Source organism: Geospiza fortis, unplaced genomic scaffold (assembly GCF_000277835.1).
Source record: "Geospiza fortis unplaced genomic scaffold, GeoFor_1.0 scaffold40, whole genome shotgun sequence".
Classification (NCBI taxonomy): domain Eukaryota; kingdom Metazoa; phylum Chordata; class Aves; order Passeriformes; family Thraupidae; genus Geospiza; species Geospiza fortis.
The window spans coordinates 17,511,834-17,529,502 of record NW_005054297.1 but is presented as its reverse complement, the minus strand read 5'-3'; the positions used below and the strand labels follow the sequence as shown (position 1 = coordinate 17,529,502).

General features: G+C 36.0%; 1 protein-coding gene across 4 annotated transcripts in view; it reads right to left on the bottom strand.

Annotated features, from left to right (window-relative positions):
* Window positions 1-17,669, bottom strand: part of FAT1 (FAT atypical cadherin 1) — a 102,631-nt gene that overhangs the window by 62,130 nt on the left and 22,832 nt on the right. For all 4 annotated transcript variants that reach the window (XM_014309734.2, XM_031062831.1, XM_031062877.1 and 1 more), the window contains exon 3: window positions 3,302-3,616. In XM_014309734.2, coding sequence (XP_014165209.1) covers window positions 3,302-3,616 — 315 coding nt within the window. The remainder of the gene's footprint in view (window positions 1-3,301; window positions 3,617-17,669) is intronic.

The window sequence follows — 17,669 nt, the reverse complement described above, 5'->3', positions numbered from 1 at the left end:
GATAATAACACATTACCACTTGAGCTGTATTTTTAACAGCCACCAATATTTTAAGAATCACAACACTAGCTTTTAGTTGACTTGAACTGAATGCCATTACAGTCCTCAATTCACCTTTGGGGATGCACAACAGCAGATATTTAAGCCATACTGTCACTTTCAATGTTTTAACAGGATACAGTTAAAAAGACCTGATTAATATTCCAGCCCCATCTACCCTGTGGCTGGAAAGGAAACTGGGGGCCCTGGGGAAGGTTTCTCTTCTTTGGACAAATATCTTATAGTGTGATAACTTCACAGGGCACAACAAGGATAATATACACACATAAGCAAACAAGACAAGACTTGATCTCTCCAATTCTACTCAAATGTACTCTTCAGCTGAGCCCTCTTTTAAGCGATTGGGAAGATAAAATGCACTGTGTTATAACTAGAACAATAACCAGTGTCTTTTAAAGTTTTTTCAACTCCTTAACATGTCAATTCTATTGAAAACACTTTCACACCAAGTAAGATCTATTCAGATTAAATATATTCTATATCTAATAGACAGAAGAGAGACTTGAGAACTTATGAACTTGATAATCTTAGTCAAACCTCAGCCCCTATGTTAGTGCCTACTGCAGACTAACAGTTTCAAACTGGTCATGTACAGGATAGGCAGTATGTCCCATCAGAGCACATGAAATGGGAAGACAATATATATATGAATTAGCTTTTTAATATCCATGGAATTATCTGGGTGCACTCTAAGAACAAGTTTCCCTTCTCTGCTCTGCCCACCTTTTTCCTTTCACTATGTTTAAGATGTCTGTCTAGAAGCATGTCTATCTAGCATTACAATTTTAACAGTAATAGACACCAGAGAAAGGTGGTATGAATAGCACATGATGGGTGAATATCTAAGCCTGGGCCTTTAATTATATTGAGGGAAAAAATAATGTTCTTCTGCTGAATGTAAATCACAGGAAGATTCTTTTATTCCCTGAGTTTGTGTTCTGAAATATAATGATTTAATTATTTCCAATTGTCCTTTTGCTTTATATTCTTTAACACCAAGCTGAGGACTGTGGATTGCACTGCTTGCTTCTAGTGTATGCATGCTACAATAGAGGCAGGTAAGAAGCTCTCCTGACAGAAAATCTTTATTCCTTTTCTATCAAGTGCTCCTTATCACTTCACCATCTATTGTGCTGAGCTCTCTCTCTCAAGGTCCCTTTGTAACATAAATGAGATCACAGTAAGCTACTGACATAGAAAACTGCAAACTCTGTCCAAAGACAAGTCCAACCTCCCAGTGCCCTAATTCTACCCATTAAATAGGAATAAAGATATTTCTTTATGTCAAAACTTCAGCAAGGGAGGTACAGTAGTGTCTTTTTTCAAAACACAGTTTGGAAAATGCCACCTGATGATACAGGGGGCTGAAAGGGGAGGAAAAGAACAGAAGAAATAGGAAGAGAAAATGACCTCCAGGAATATTTAAGGAAACAATACCCAAAAATAACTGGCCAATTATAGAGTAATGATGAAAAGAATGGAGGTAGAATTTATGTTCCTTTGCAATTTGAATACTGCAGTCACTCACTTATTCCCCCCCAACTCACAGGCAATTTTATTCCCATTTTATCAGTATTATATTGAGACAACAAAAAATATCAAAGTGGCAGGCAGTAGAACTTTTTCAAAATCAGAAAGTACAAGGAAGTAGATAAAAAAGCTTTTTTTTTCCTTTTGCATTATGTAAAATGAGAAAAAAGAGACAGAGTCAAGCAAATAGAAACAAAGCATACAAACACTTTCTGCATTCACTTTAGAAGACTGTGGTTGAATTTCTCTTGCTTTACTTTTCAGGCTCCCTTTTCTCTAAAACCAACATTTTGTAAATATAGTGTTTAGATGAAGGCTTTAACTATACTAAATATCTTCTGTTGCTATAGCTATTTCATATGTCCCTCTTGGCAGTGTTTTCATAGATGCAGCACATGCTGACAAAGAAGCTATTGGCAGAAATAACCCAAATAACATATCTGTGTTTGCACTCAGAGCTTTGCTGACACAGCAATTGCAATTGATAAAGCACACAAGTCTTTCATACCCTGAGCTGAAATAACTACAGAATAAAATGAAGGCCATAGCCTTCAAAACATTTTTTTCACTCCATTTTTGCTCCTTTAAGTACCCTGAAATTGCTTCCATGAATGGGCAAGAGCTAAATTAATAAAGTTTCTAGTGCTCCCTTGTCCTCACTGGGTTTGTAATAGATTAAAGTAGCTCACTACACCTCTGCAGGACCTCTCATCTAAAACTCTCTGAATTGTGATAAAAAAAACCTGGCTGAGTGAACCAGAAGCATCTCTCATAATTTTCACTGTGAAATAATACCTAAACACAACATATGAAAAGCTAAGCTGGGCACAACCTTGCAAAAAAACCCCAAGTTCTTCTCTAGGCATAAATTGTAGGGAAAAAATGCAGTATGTGTATTATTTTCTCCACATTCAGAAGGGATGATAGGCAACACTTAAAATATTTTCAAAATTACTAGGTAGCTTCAGTTAAGACTGATAATTTTGCTTCCCATCTGTCTGTCCTACACACCTTACAGTACCTGCAATTCATTTACTAAAAGGTTACCTGGTTCTTGTGTTTGTACTCCCCTGTTAAAACCTCAGTGTTTTTTCTGAAGCTTTCCAAATAACCAGTGAACTCAGACTCTTTATTTTCATTGCATAAAAACCACAGCTGAAAATAATCCTCCAGATTATGTATTTCTAGCAACAGCAATAGTTAATTACAAAGAAAGTATCTTCTGACAGTGGGACAAGTGAGTCTGCAGGGAGTAAATGGCTTATTTTTCTTAGACTAACATGATACCCTCCCCTCGGCCACCAAAAAATAATTTTAAAAACAGGCCTGACAAAAAAACTATGAAGACAACTAAAAACAATTTGGATGAAACTAAATGAAAATATGGGTTTTTACTGTATAGTTACTGCACTATAAAAATGCTTGGACATTGACCAGTCTGGAGAGGCGCTACTCAGAATAAGCCTTCACAAAACATGCCTGATGTGGATGACAGGTTGTTGGAACCAAGTGCTCCATTCTAATATCTCTCTTTCTACATGTTTATATAACTTACTAATACTGACACAGCCCAAGACACCCGCTTAACTCCAGCTATTGTGAAAGCATGTCTTCAACATTAAACCAAAGACTTTGATTTCACCTGTTTATGCAATTATGGAAACACATTCATGTATTAATACATAAAAATAAAACACTGTATTGTACTTACCAGTTTTGGGGTTTATTGAGAAGAATCCCTGTGGATTTCCACTTGTAATCTTGTAGGTTAGTTTTTCACTTGAGCTCGAATCTGGATCAAATGCCTCAATCTGAATGACAGACACATCTTTAGGTGAATTCTCCATAACCTCTGGGTAGTAAACTGGTTCTGTGGTCTGAGGAGCATTATCATTAACATCCCCAACTTCTATGTAGATTTCAATGAAAGATGATAAAGGCACAACGCCTTGGTCTGTTGCATAAACAGTAAGCCAGTAATGTGAAGTAGTCTCACGATCCAGGTGATCTGCAGTCTCAATAATGCCTGTTTAATAGGAAGAAAGATAAATAGAAAATGCTCAATAAGTATGCAGAAATGTGTAAAAATACAGTAAGCAACAAGTTTAAGTAAATTAATAAATCAAAATGAATACAAGTTCAAAACGACCAACACTGATTCCACACTGTGTGCTAATATACACACACACACACATATTAAGACTAATCTGAAGCCACAAAAAATAAAATTACTGTAAGAGTTTTAAGCAATTATGCATCACTTACTAAAACAATATATTACTTGATTTCCTTTCCAACATCTTTTGAAATACATCAGACCAGTTAGCACTATTCATAAAATCAGTTTTGCCTAAAAGATTAAATTAAATATGTAATTCACAATCTTTTGGGACTTGAATGACCCTCTTTACTCATTACAGTAAATTGTATACCACATTAAACTATCTGGTTTAGATGGCAAATTTTTGACCTCTTTACTATTATTCATATTAATAACTACTGAAATGTGAAACATTTTTATCTCTGTGCCCAAATGAATTATTTGACTGAACTTTCTTTATATGCTGATTTATATTCACACAGACATTTCACAGAAAAAAAATCAAATGTTATACCAAAGGTAACCTTTGCCACATTATGACTAACCAATGGTTGCCATTACTCTGGAAATGGAAGGCAGCAAAAATAGGGGCAAAAATCTGCTCAATCTTACAAACATAAAATGAATTACCAAATAAGGAGCTACTATGTAATTTGCAAACTTAATAAAAAGCTGTCTGCTGAGCCTACAGGAGATTGTCTAGGCCAGAAATGACTAAAGAATTTACACAGCATGAAGAAATACAACTTTATCTTTACAAGCAGCTTACTCTACAGGTACAGCCATATTATGCATGTGTCACAAGGCTATGTGCTATGGTGTAACCCATAAGATGGGGGATGAATATTAGATAGAGTCATGGAGCCATGGCAGAATAAAACTTCACAATTTCCTTTTCCTGATCCAATCACTCCTACAGAGTATTTGATTTGAGATATTTTCTTAAGAGAACTTAAGATCAACCTGATACATGCCAGGATGAGGAACAGAGTAAGCCCTTGCAACCATTTCAGTGGAAATTTTGAAGGGTTTTGTCATGGCTCTTACTATTTGCTATACACTCACACACCAGGACTAATTGGAACTAGAGCCAAGATGAGTCAAACTATCACCATGACAGCCAGTTTTGGACTCTGGATAAAGCCACATAATGTGAGTATGCATGATGTGGCACTTCTACTGAGCTCATTTACTTCACACAGATACATGTATCTCTATATACTTACATATACACACCATCAGTCAAACAGGATCTCAATAAAACTATGCCACTGTTTTCACAGGAATTCTTTGGGAAAGGAATTAACTCCAAGTATTGTGTGCTTCACACACTACAGACTTTTTTTGGATACATTATACTGACTGAGCAAAATATTAAGGAATTATTTATTTATTCATTACTTTCTCTGCATTGTGAGAAGCTGGTCTGACCACAGCAGGTTAAAATTTTAAGATGTCAATAAGATCACTTCAGAAGAGATGGAGGGGATTGAAACTGATGCTTAGACCTGCAAACTCCCATATATAGCATTTCAAGCAACACAGCATTTCAGAACTACCACCAGATGTCAGTGTGGAAATTGGTTTAATATCGTGTCAAAGGCTACAGAACTGGGGTAAAAAGGAGGGGCACTGCAATTTCAAAATACGCATGCATTACATGCAGTCTATAAAAGTTTTCCTGAAAGTAAACTACTGGCTTTGTATTTTCCTTTTTCATCTTTTTGCAGAACAACATCATCAACAACTAAGTCTAGGCGTTAATTAATACTGATATTTCACATTTCCAGTCTCTCTGCCTCAGTATTTACATTTTCTTTGATGACAGTTTTACTATTACAATAAAAAGCTAATACTACTCAGTAGTCATTGGATTTGTGCACTGGTTACCTGAATAGTTTCTGCATAAATTTCCTTTTAATAATGGACACAGCCTTGAGCACTCAGTTACCCAGATTCTACTTTGTAACTCATGGCACACTTTTTTCATGACTCTTCCTCAGCCAGGAGACTTGCTTGAGAGAAATCAAATTGGTTACTTACTGTGGCCTCACTTCTAAATCTAAATGCTGGATGTAGCATAGAAACACTTAGTCTTAAGTCTGGGTGGACTATGTATGCCTTGGAAAGTTCTGTAAGCCCTTCATGTCCTACCAAAGAGAAGACTGGATTGTATTAACTCCCTTCTATCAATGGTTCCAGCAATGCTGCTTTATTACTTGTGATTCATGTTGAAAAGAGCAACTGTTTTCATTTTACACATCCCACTTTCTAAACAGTAGCTGCACCAAAACTGGCATATTAATTTAAACATAGCTTTGTCTGATTCTAAAGAAAGATAAAAAGAGACTCTTGTGGAAATGAAGCTCACTTCCTGCAATATGCTCACCTAACATCTACAAATTCTACCTCCCTAGTTATCAAAGCCCTCCTCAAGTAAAAGGATGACTGAACCTATTTTGTTGTTGTAGTGTATTAGTTCTCAAATGTCCATTCCCTTAAGTCACATCCATCACATGAGATGAAGAGGGTAAAAAAAGTACCACACCCAAAAAATTAGTATCTCAAAAAGAAATATATAGAAAAACCTACAGTATGATACAGCTCACATGGGCAACTTTGTCTTTTGGTTAATTTTTAATTTCAATTTAAATCAGCATATATAATGTTACTTCTGTATATTTTACATAGACTTTGCAGAGAAAGGCTTAGAATCTGTCTGATGATCTGACCACTGGATGCACCATGGGACACAGTTTGCCCAACAGGCTAGCTCTGCTTTCATTAGAATTCCCAATTTCCTACAGAGGCACTCACACTCTAAGCATGCAGTAGTCAAAGTAACAGGGAATTTCAATGGTTTTCCATTTTCCTCATGTTTCTCACTAAACTGATCCTGAATTTGAGGATGAACGTTTTTTCTTTATGTGGCCTTTATAATTCCAATCTGAAATAAAAAGCATCCAGGAAAACAATTTTATGATCAGTCACCTATGCAAAACCATCTACCTAAGTGTTTAACACTAATAAACAGGTTAATTCCTGAGTGAATTTTTTTTAAAGGTACAAAGGACACAGTTTAAAATAGATGCAATAGACAAGGTATGAATGTGTAAGTTGGGAAACAGGTATTTGTGGATGTCCTATCCCTGGAAGTGTTCAAGGCCAGCTTGGATGGGTCTTTAAACAACCTGGTCTACTGTCCCATGGGCACAGAGCTGGAACTAAATGAGCTTAAAGGTTCTTTCCAGCTCAAACCATTCTACAATTCCATGTTTACTAGAGACAGGCATTGCAGGTAAGTGGATTAATTACTTTGACAATATCAAAAATGAAGACTCAAAATAACATTCCTGCATTGTAAAAGCTATGAAAAAGGGAACAGGAAGGTACAGAACAAAAATTTCCCTTCAACCTTCACATATTGAGAGCTATGGAGGAAAGGCCACCACACCTAGCTCTGCTCATTGCTCAAAGCTGTCGGCAATATAGCAAAGGAAGGAATGACCGGTCTGTTAATATGACTCAGCTTTCTTCCTGATGTTTGAACCCAGCAATAAAATGGAACAGATATACTAATCCAGCACACATCTAGGGGTGGGGGCAGGCTCAGACAATCAAAACTTGAATTTCTTCTGGCTCTATATCAGCTTTTATGTCACAAAGTACAATCAAAACTAAACACATATAACCGTAAGAAGTACTTCAGTTTTTTCTCTGCCCCCTAAACAATCTGATCTTACATCAGTAATTACAAAACACCATCCTATTGTCATTACTCTAGTTGAAATTGCTCCTGCTTCTGAAAGTTTAACACTAAATCTTTCCTGATTTTGCCTATGAGAACACTAATAGCATAATTTTTAATTTTTATTGAATAAAATTGCATGAAAACTTCAGTAGCCTACTACACCTTCTAAGAAACAGAAGCTCCAAAAAATTGACTGATTACTTTTGTTAACAATGATAACAATCATTCTCCTACCAAATCACAAGTCTAGAACCAGTCCTTTAAGTACCATTGGTCCTTGTCTCAGTTTTCTGCTTTTGCCAAAAAGCAGACTACAGCAGCCTATTTTACATTTTAGGGCAGCACAAGACTGAATGCTGTCTGAAAGCCAGCACTCAGCACTTAAGGAGTTAATAAATTCATTGGTTTCTAGTTCCAGTGGTTCTCAAGGTAACAGAGAAAAACTGATCAGGACTCATCTATCAAACAGAAATAATAAAACAATCTAATAAGAATTAATTTGTTTTAATCTTGCAGACATCTAGATCCATTAAGCATCAGTAAGATATTGATCATACCATCAGTTTCAAGAGCATGTTTTGGCTCCTAGAAAGAATTTTTCCTTTTCAAGTGGTACAAGGCACATTTAAGGAATACACCTTAAGTGCCTGTACTGTATCTTCAATGCTGTAAAAGCTCCATCTGTGCTCTAGCTCTTCTCCCATTCACAGAGTATCTTTAATCAGCAGATTTCCCATCCATCCTCTATGCCAAGGCAGTTGGCTAATTTTGACTTTTACAAACCATTTGCTTTTTATGTAGCAAGACAAGTTGAGAAATCTGCTAATGAATCTTTCACATGTATGGGAATCCCAAAGACTTGCAAACATTGTTATTCAAAACATAAGGTGAAGTGAGGATTCAAAACGCATTTTTCACTTGACTGGCTGTGCAATCTTGAAACCTTTCAGGTGGTCAGGATAAAAACAAATTTAAATTCAGTCACTAACCACCAGAGGGGAGCACAAAAGAGCTCTGATGAAATGTTTCTCAGTCATCTGCAAGAGGACATCAGAACTGATTTTACAATATTCATATGTCTGAAATTTTAGACTAGATATTGTTCCCACTTGATGCAGTAGGACTTTTCTATCCATTTCATTAAAGAAAGGCAAAAGTCCTAAGTGACTACTGCAGAATATAATTTAGACAGAATTTAATGTGGAGGAATAGGATGGTATATGAATGCAGCAACTGAGGAAAAGGTCTAAAGAGCGACCCCACTGGTAACAAGAAGCAACACTTCCCCCAGTTTAAATCCCACAAGACAAATCACTACAACCAAAGTCACTCTTAAAAAAAATAAGCATAAAATACACCTCAAATCTGACACTCTTACATATGCCAATTTTATCTAATTAACAAATGCTCAAACTATAATACTCCCAATTCCCAGGGATGATCCTCCTTAAGTGTGCTTATCCATAAGAACTCTAATTAACAATATTAATGATTCCATAATGGAAATCAAAACCTGCAATCATTTCTCAGCAAAGCATGAAAATGCAGTTTAGCAGAATTTGCCCTGGGAATGACATTTGAAGCAAACTAAGAAATCCCTGGCCTGGAACATGATGCTTGAAATCTGATTACAAACTCAATTAATCTAAGTTCTAATAAGTTGGGTAAATCAAAAAGCTTCTTCAGCTGCTTTAAAAGCCATTCTGAGGGTTAGGGGGAAAGCAGTATTTTACAAATTGCACGAACAAAAGTTTTTATCAAATATGACCTTCAACAAACAACCAATTCAAATCTAAATTTCAAAAGCCAGTGGATTAAGCCTGTTAAAAACACGGAGACACGCTGTCCTCAATGGCACTAGACTGCCAGCACACCAACCCAGACTGCAACTGTCCTGAATTCTAAACAAACAGCAAGTCACTGCAGGGTAAACTACCACTGAGGCCTGCACAGTCTTTTAAACTAGAGATAAAATTGCTCAGCACATACTGCAGTGTACTATGTGAATCTCTGCTACCTCAAGATAGGCAACATACATTTTTCAGAAGTTACTATGTGAATGAGGGTCCAAAGGATCCCAGCTCCCAGAAGTTTACTTGCCAGTTTTTCTGAGAAAATTTCTGCTTTACATTTTGTGAAACTTTGCTTAAGTTGTTGTTAAAACAAAGAAAGATTTTGCTAGTGGTTTGGCTACCTTCCTAAGTAAAGTCTTATTTAATAAAATACTATTATACTTTGGCTTCTAATGTTAAACAATTCAAAATAGACAGTTTTCAGGTTGTTACTAAAATCTCCACAATTACACGGCTAGAATAAGCCAGAAAAACAAAGATATTTTATAAAATTGGTATTTTCAACTTTTGATTTTTTGTGCAGCTCTTTTTATTTGAAATAGCATCTCTTCTAACCAACAACTTTGTTAATGACAGTGCAGTTCTTCAAACATATCCAGATCAAACACAGATGAACACAAATTACTTCCCATTTATCTCTTCTTATATGCTCTATTTTTCCTAGATTTTTTTCCTACTTATTACCTATCATGATGTGATTAGCATTTTCCTGAGCTGTATAAATACAGAGGCTATAGCAGAGAAGACAGGATTAAAAAAAGAGAAAACAAACAGTCCCTCCCCCCCTCAAAAACTATCACCCACAAGAAACCAGGAAAGAGCATCTGGCATAGGAAAAGATGCAGTGCTTGTCTGCTTCTCAGCAGACCCCAGAGGCCTTGAAGAGGAACACATCCACACTCTTTTACCCTCCTTTTTCCCTTGAGTAACTTCCAGAGTCAAACCAGGACAGTTGACAAGTGCAACCCTGTGTGTTCCTGTGTGTTACACATAGGGGTTTTTCACTTGTTTTTTTCCCTCCACTTTATGATCCCTGTCAGAAATGCTAAGGAGAAGGAAGGTGACTTGGAAAAAAAAGTGCATTCATTAATAGTTATGGTATCTACCTATGTAAGATAAAACAGACTACAGCAGAGTATAGTGCACTATTTACAAGTACTACACCCATCTGTAATACTAATTGTGGCCAGTGTCATAGCTCAGATTCTTTCCACTTTTACAGCAATTAAAAAAAAACCCTCTATCTGTGTTTCTGTTAACTTCCCAACTTCCTTCTGATAACTTCTGAAGCTTCTGGTCATGACTGTAATCTGACAGTGGGAAATGCCTTGAAGCAGCAGTCACAACCCTACATACCATAAAATGTTTTATAATTTGAAGGTTTTGAAACATGTAACCTATTGAACTCTGAAGAAAAAAAAAATATTCTTTCCCCCAAGCCACTGTGCTACTTTAACTCAGGCCTCTAACAAGCACCAGGGTGCAAGAGACAACTAAACCTTAAGCCTACCATGCTTCTAAAATAGCAGCCAATGCTAATGTCAACAAAATTTAATAGTATTTGATCACTCAAGTGTAATAAATAACCACTTAGTAAAACCAAAACAAAGACAGCACAATATCACCATCAGCCCTAATTTTACACAAATCAACTATCCTTAAGCACTGAAAGTTTTATGTATGTCCTGCCACAGAGACAACAAACTATTCAGTACATAAAACATCATCTGAAAAGCCCAAAATCTCCATCCTGGTAAGTCCATGAAACAATCTCCCTCTAAAGAAGGAATGGCACGAGATTCCTCTTGCAAAAGTGAAATGTCAGCTCATCCACTCTATAAACACACCAGAATACCAAGAGAGGCACAGCAATCTAACTCCTGAAATATTAAAGGCAGTGTGGCAGGCAGTGTGAATTTTTAAAAGTATATACCATCTCTTCTTTTAAGAAAAGTATTATTTTCGACAAATAAGTTGAGCTGAAAAGTTCCTTACTTTTATTGTGTGTGCACTTTGAACAGGAAGCATTACATGATTACACCTCTACGGAACAAGGTGCAAAAGCCACCCAGAGAAGTACGATTTGCTTTTCACCTTCAGAGCAATTTAAAGCTTATCAGTGACAATGCAAGCTACTCAGACTTCTTGCATCTGAAGATTCACACAGACTAAACAATACTGTTCAGAATATAAATAATCCTTTCTTGCAGCTCTGAAGGAGAGCAAGAAGTTGTAGCAACTATTGCTTGCCTTTGAACCACACATGAACAAGAGATGTTCACTACTTTTTACTCACCTCTTCTCCAGAAGCATTAATTAGGCAACGACAGAAAGTCTGTAACCTGGCAAGAAACCACCAATACTGTGTTTTCCATCCCTCAAAGTGAAGTGACTTGTCTGCAAACACATCTGAGGAATATCAATGTGCAAAACTAATGATTCAGTCTAGTTTGAAATAGTTCAGTTTTCCCTTTTCAACCACTCAGAAATTCTTCTGGTTTGCCTAAGCTGAAATGCAAATTAACACGTTCTGATTTATTTTTTAAATAATTTGGTGCTTTACCTTTTACATGCATCCTGGTTAATTGCATTTTAATGTTACAGGGAAAAAACCCCACCAAAAACCAACCAACCAACCAATCTAAGAGTTTCTCATGTATCCCAAGAGAATATTGTCTAGCATACAATATGAGCAACATAATCAATATAAATTATTTCGCTTGTTCTTAAAGTTAACACTTGTCACATATATTTTACAGATTTTACACATTTGTTTCTTTAAATATTCAAGAAGTTACTATACAGTGGGTTTAATTCACTTTTATATGTATGTAATATTTCTTCTTTATCATAAATAAATTTCTTCTTTATAAGAAAGGCAATGAAAAAATCTAAACTTCACAATTTCAGCTTCAGAGAATGCACTGAAAAAATTCTCAGGAAAAGCTACCAAAAAAAAGTACTTAAGCTGAAAATATCATACTGGAACTACATGTCTTTTGTCAGCATGTATAAGAGCAGATCCCACAAAATGTAATTAAATTTTGTTTATAGCACTTTGATATAGAAAGCTATACACATTTCAGGTTGTGTTTTGCGTACTACCAGCTGAGAAATCATGCTTAGCTAGAACTGTTAAATGGAAAGCAACTCCTGTTGCTGTTTCAGGGACAAATTACTCTTTTTGTAACAAATCAAGGCCTAGAAAGTTTCAAATAAAATCATGATCAATATCAGTAAGTTGATGGAACTGCAGCAGTAGCCAAGACCTTAAACACATAGAGTCCACCGCTGCTTTCTTTCTTTTCGAGGACCAGTTATTGCAAGTTCTGGGAGATGGAAGGGGAAGAATATCACTGCAAGGCACACAGAACCCACCCTTAAACAGAGTAGAGAAACCATCACCAGCAGAAAAACCTCAATCATAATAAAATGATGTTTTATATATCAAATTCAACTTCACTGAACTGACTAGATATAGCAAAATATGTAGCCAAATCCAGTTTTGTAGCAGTACCTTAAGTAAATGTGATTTAGTAAAAGTTCTCATTAAAAAAAAAGCTTCATTAAAAAACTACTGTATTTGAAATTAAAGAATTTCTATGACACTCATGGAACAACATCAAGAGCAGTCAGTGAAACAATCAGACACTATCAGTGTCCAGTGAAACCTGTCTCACTTTTCCAAGCCCATAGAAATTATCAAAGCCGTCCTTTGAAAATATTTTTTGGGGACAAAAACTTGGCATGCAAAGAGCCTCAGCATGTGGTCAAATCCAAACCCTGAGATAAAACTAAAAAACACAGAACAGTTTATGCATCATTTCTGTGCTATGAATGAACAGCAGAAACTTGAACACTGCTCAAGTGGCAAGAAAGGGTCCCTACTGCCTTCTGCTATGTACAGCTTATAAACCAGGTAGGTAGACAGATTTGAAGAAATACAGAATGTTCATCAGGTTAAGTGCAGCTATCACTTAACTAAGCATCTAGAGATTGTACAAAGACCTAGAAGTAAAGATGTGCTTAGTTAAAGCTCTACGCCAAAAACAGTCTATATTTTAAAACATTGAAAAAACAGATTTATCAGGTACCATTATCATGTATATGGGTAAAGTCAAATAAAAAAATATCAAAAAGAGAATTGTAAATAATTAGAAGCAGTAACATTTTAACTTCTAGTTCCTGCCACTTTGCTTGCTGCACATTTCTACAAAAAACAAGTCAAAAGAACAGAAAACAGTGTTCAGGCCATTTATAAAAGAAAAATAGTTTTTATGTATGTTCCTAAAATTGTCTACATAAAATATTATGCCCAGAAATTATGACTTGGTACTAGGTAGTCTGGGCTATAAGCAATAAATCTCCTAAGGTCTACAAAGACAGTGAACTTCCTTTCAGGAAGTTGGGGGTTGGCAAGGGGGAATTTTCACAATTAGAAGATCCGTGATGGTGCTGCCTTAGAACTCAACTGATTACTTCCAGTTCAAAAAATCTTTTGGGACAATGGCAGACAGTTCCCATTGTCAGCCTCATTTATGGTTATTTTAATAGTTCCAGCTTATTTCTGTCAGCTAGGCGGCTTGTATGTCAAGCTTTTGGACAGGCAATATAATTGCTATACAGAGGAACAGTACCATGTCGCTAAAGCTCGATAGGGAGAGACACAAAAACCCCCTGATGCGTCCACATTAGGGAAATGTAATGTTAACTCCTATGCCAATAGCAAAAATTATTGTAATACAACCACATAGGATCTACACTGCCTTGAAGAGACAGCAAATCGTGAATGACTAGTCATGTTAACATGCTTTGCTGTTAACATGACCAGTCATTCACGATTTGAGAGAAAACTTGCTGAAAAAACATGACTGCACTTGAACATCAACATTACAGCAGGTTTATAAAATACTAGAGAAAGCAGGACAAACTGCCAGTAGGTTCTGGGCCGAGCACGTGGGATTTTGGAACCCACAAAAGCATCTTCTGCTTTACATGAGCAAGGTTTGTAGGATCTGAGGCAAGTCATTGCTCTGGCCACCCATCCTTCATTCAGGACAGTTTTTTGTCTTCAGATAAAGATACAACAAGTTTCTGTGTCCCAAGAACTTCAGTTACACAGTATTATAAAATTAGAATAAGAAACCTATTTAAGCAAAACACTTTGGGATAATACTGCTGAGCTGTTTTAAGCTAAGTTACCTTCATGACCAAGAAAATTTCTACTAAAATGTACGTGATTCACAAACAAGTAAAGGCTTTTACAGGTCCACTGTTTGTTTACTTATGAACATCAAGGACAAAGAAGGAAATTAATTAATCAAATTTTCATAAAGAATGTGTACTTGCTTCTGCATGAGAAAGGCAAAGGATGAATTTCTATATTCTTTGTTAAAGTTTACAAGAATTTCTTAAATACACAAATGAAAAAATATATGCTCTTTAGAACTCTGGCTTCACCAGTGACTGCAAAATCCCTCTTAACTTCTCTATTAGTCTTCTTACTACTAAGGAATTGTTGACAATGAGTGTGGTAAGTCTAATAACTTAGCTGGGAAATGGGGAGCGTCTGAAGGGGAAATTCCTCTGCAAATTGCCCCAGGAATTTCAAAACTAACTGGAGTTGACAGATTAACCTAGGTCCCCCTTAGGCAGAAGAAGAGTCTACAAGGAAAATAATGAGACGCATGGGAAGACAATTATGCCCAAGAGCAACACATTTAATTGTTCAGAAACTGGTTTGTTGATCCAGAAGGATCTAGCTGTTTAGACCTCTGCAAACTATTAAAACCAGGACAGTTCTGTAACAAGTATACTTTGAAACTATTAAACTTTACAGATTACAGTTTTTTTTCTGTAAATCTCAGGAGTTAGTGACCATCTTAAATAAGGAAAAATTGTTCCATGTATCCCAGGAATACTTTTCCTGCGCACACTTCATTTTTCTCAGATTCCGTTTTTGGTGGAAATTTGAAACTGCAGCTTACCTCTTATTACTTCCGCAAAACACTGAAGGCCCAGCAAGTCAAACAGAGCAGTCCTATCCTTCAGAAAGAAGCTGTTACAGCTGTGTTCCACAAAAACTCTGGCTCATGACTAACCCACCACAAAAAAATTGTTGTTTAGCACATGTGTGTGTTATTTATGCATGGCTGTGGTTTGGACTACTGCAATTTTGCTTCAAGCTTTCAGTCTCCAAAATATTTTCAGTTGCAGAAACTGCTGGTTAGCAATGATAGTTTCCAGACCAGCTCTGAGCAAAAAAAGATACTGATATCTATCAAAAGGGAGGTAGCACGTTGAGGAATACTGAAAATCAGGCTATTACTGCTGTTCATGTTACTGCACCAGGTAGCTATATACACAAAAGCACTTAATTACTGCCAACAGAAATGCTGCTCCCAAGCAGATTTCTGTGTGCAAAGAAGATCTGATACACCTCTGGGCATGCTAATGCTAGGAGAACAAAGCAAATTGACAAAGTCATGGAATGAAAGCATCTGGGATTCAATGACATCAAAAGACATTTTCATCCTTGTTCTGACAAAGTCAGATGTATTAACCTACAAAGTATCCATTTATTTATTCAGACTTTATTTCTGGTCCTGTTTCCAGAGAGGATTCTACATTGATCAGTACCTGTTAAACTAATTTTTATTAGCCTTATTTGTCTTTGCACACAAATCAAATTAAACACAAGGCCATTCAGAGAAACATTTCTGAACTTGTCTGGTTTTGAGTAAAATTTTAAAGCCAGAGGAATCCTGAAAGCAAAGAAAAATTATGTTTATTCTCTTTGGTAGGGTTACTGTATCAAGCAAATGAGAAATCCTCCATTTGCAAGCAAATTCTTAGAGCACACTGAAGAATCAATACCTAACATCTAAAAAGAAGACTTGTAACTAGAAAACTAGAGACTATTTATCAAATGTCAAGCATACTTATTTGTGGGGGCCCTGGATGCTTGCTGGGAACTAGTTTCAGTCTTTCTCATATAAACAATGGATAACTGCAGTCTTAATCAACACTCTCCAGAATAAAAAATTACTAATGGTAGTAGAAATTAATGCAAGTTACAGTTTAAAAGTATAAAAATCGATTAATTTAATTCATTTTATTGCTTACTAGGCAAACCTGCAAGCATTTGGATGAACAAAGACCATACAGTCTCTCTGACAGAATTTCCGTTGAAAAAGCTCTTATTCTCCACAGAAACATTTTTTGCTGAAGATAACTGCACCCTTCAAAACAATAGCAAAGAAAATGAGTGTGATGAATAATTGCTTCATAAACCAATAATTTGTCATAAAGAAGTAGATCAACTCTGTCAACACTAGAACAGTGTAAATGAAAGAATATGATATTGTAGGTAAGTAGTAGGCCATTTAGGCACAAAATGTATTTTGGTCCTAACCACTGAGGATTTTCTTCCTTGTTTAAGAAATTCACAGAATATACAGTAACTAGAGTGAGTTGCACCAGGAGACCTTCTCAAATCTCTGTATCTGTGCATAGCTGTTCTCAAAAAAGACACTCTCAAATGTTGGTCATTCTTGTGTTTGACTAGACTGAATGACTCAGTTTCCAAAGTATTTTTTTATCATCTCTGGAATTACAGAAATAAAATGGCATGTACGTCTTATTCTACTTCCTCCCATCACATACTGAATCAATATTCACTCAAACATTTACTCCAATAATCAGCAGTAATCTTGCTCTCACTCTGTCACTCCCTTAACTTATTATTAAACAATGCTTATTAAAACTGATGTGTCATTTGAGTCAATGGCAACTTGACAACTCATTTTCCACTAACAGTTTTTGAACCTTCTCGCACTTTCCTGCTCTACCTTAACTGTAAAGATTTAAGTCAGTTCAAAATTTCAGTACAAAATTTCACCATTCAGTATGAACATTCTGAAGCAAGCAAAAAGCTAATTGAAAAGCCCAAATTGTATGATAGTTCTTGTTTTAATATTTACAAGCACAGTTCCTGATCTGTTGGTCTCTGTACTTAACAGACAAGGCCCCACTCAGAAATCTGATTAGGAATAGTGTAAAATCGTTTGGACTATGAACTGCTTAGATATTATCACTTTTTTTTTTTGAGCCATGTTCTGCCTATATCCATACACTTATTAATAAATAGCCATCTCTTCCTACATAGTTTTTTACTTTAAAACTACTGTCTGGACAAACACAGCCAACCCAAACTATTACTATACTAACTAATACTACAGGTAGAAAGTACATAGATACAACCAAAAATCAAAGAAAGGCACAGGTCATTTTCCCATTTCTGATTAATCTGCTGAAATTGATCCTGTAATATTTAAATTACCTTTAAGTGAACTATCACACCAGACTTCTTATG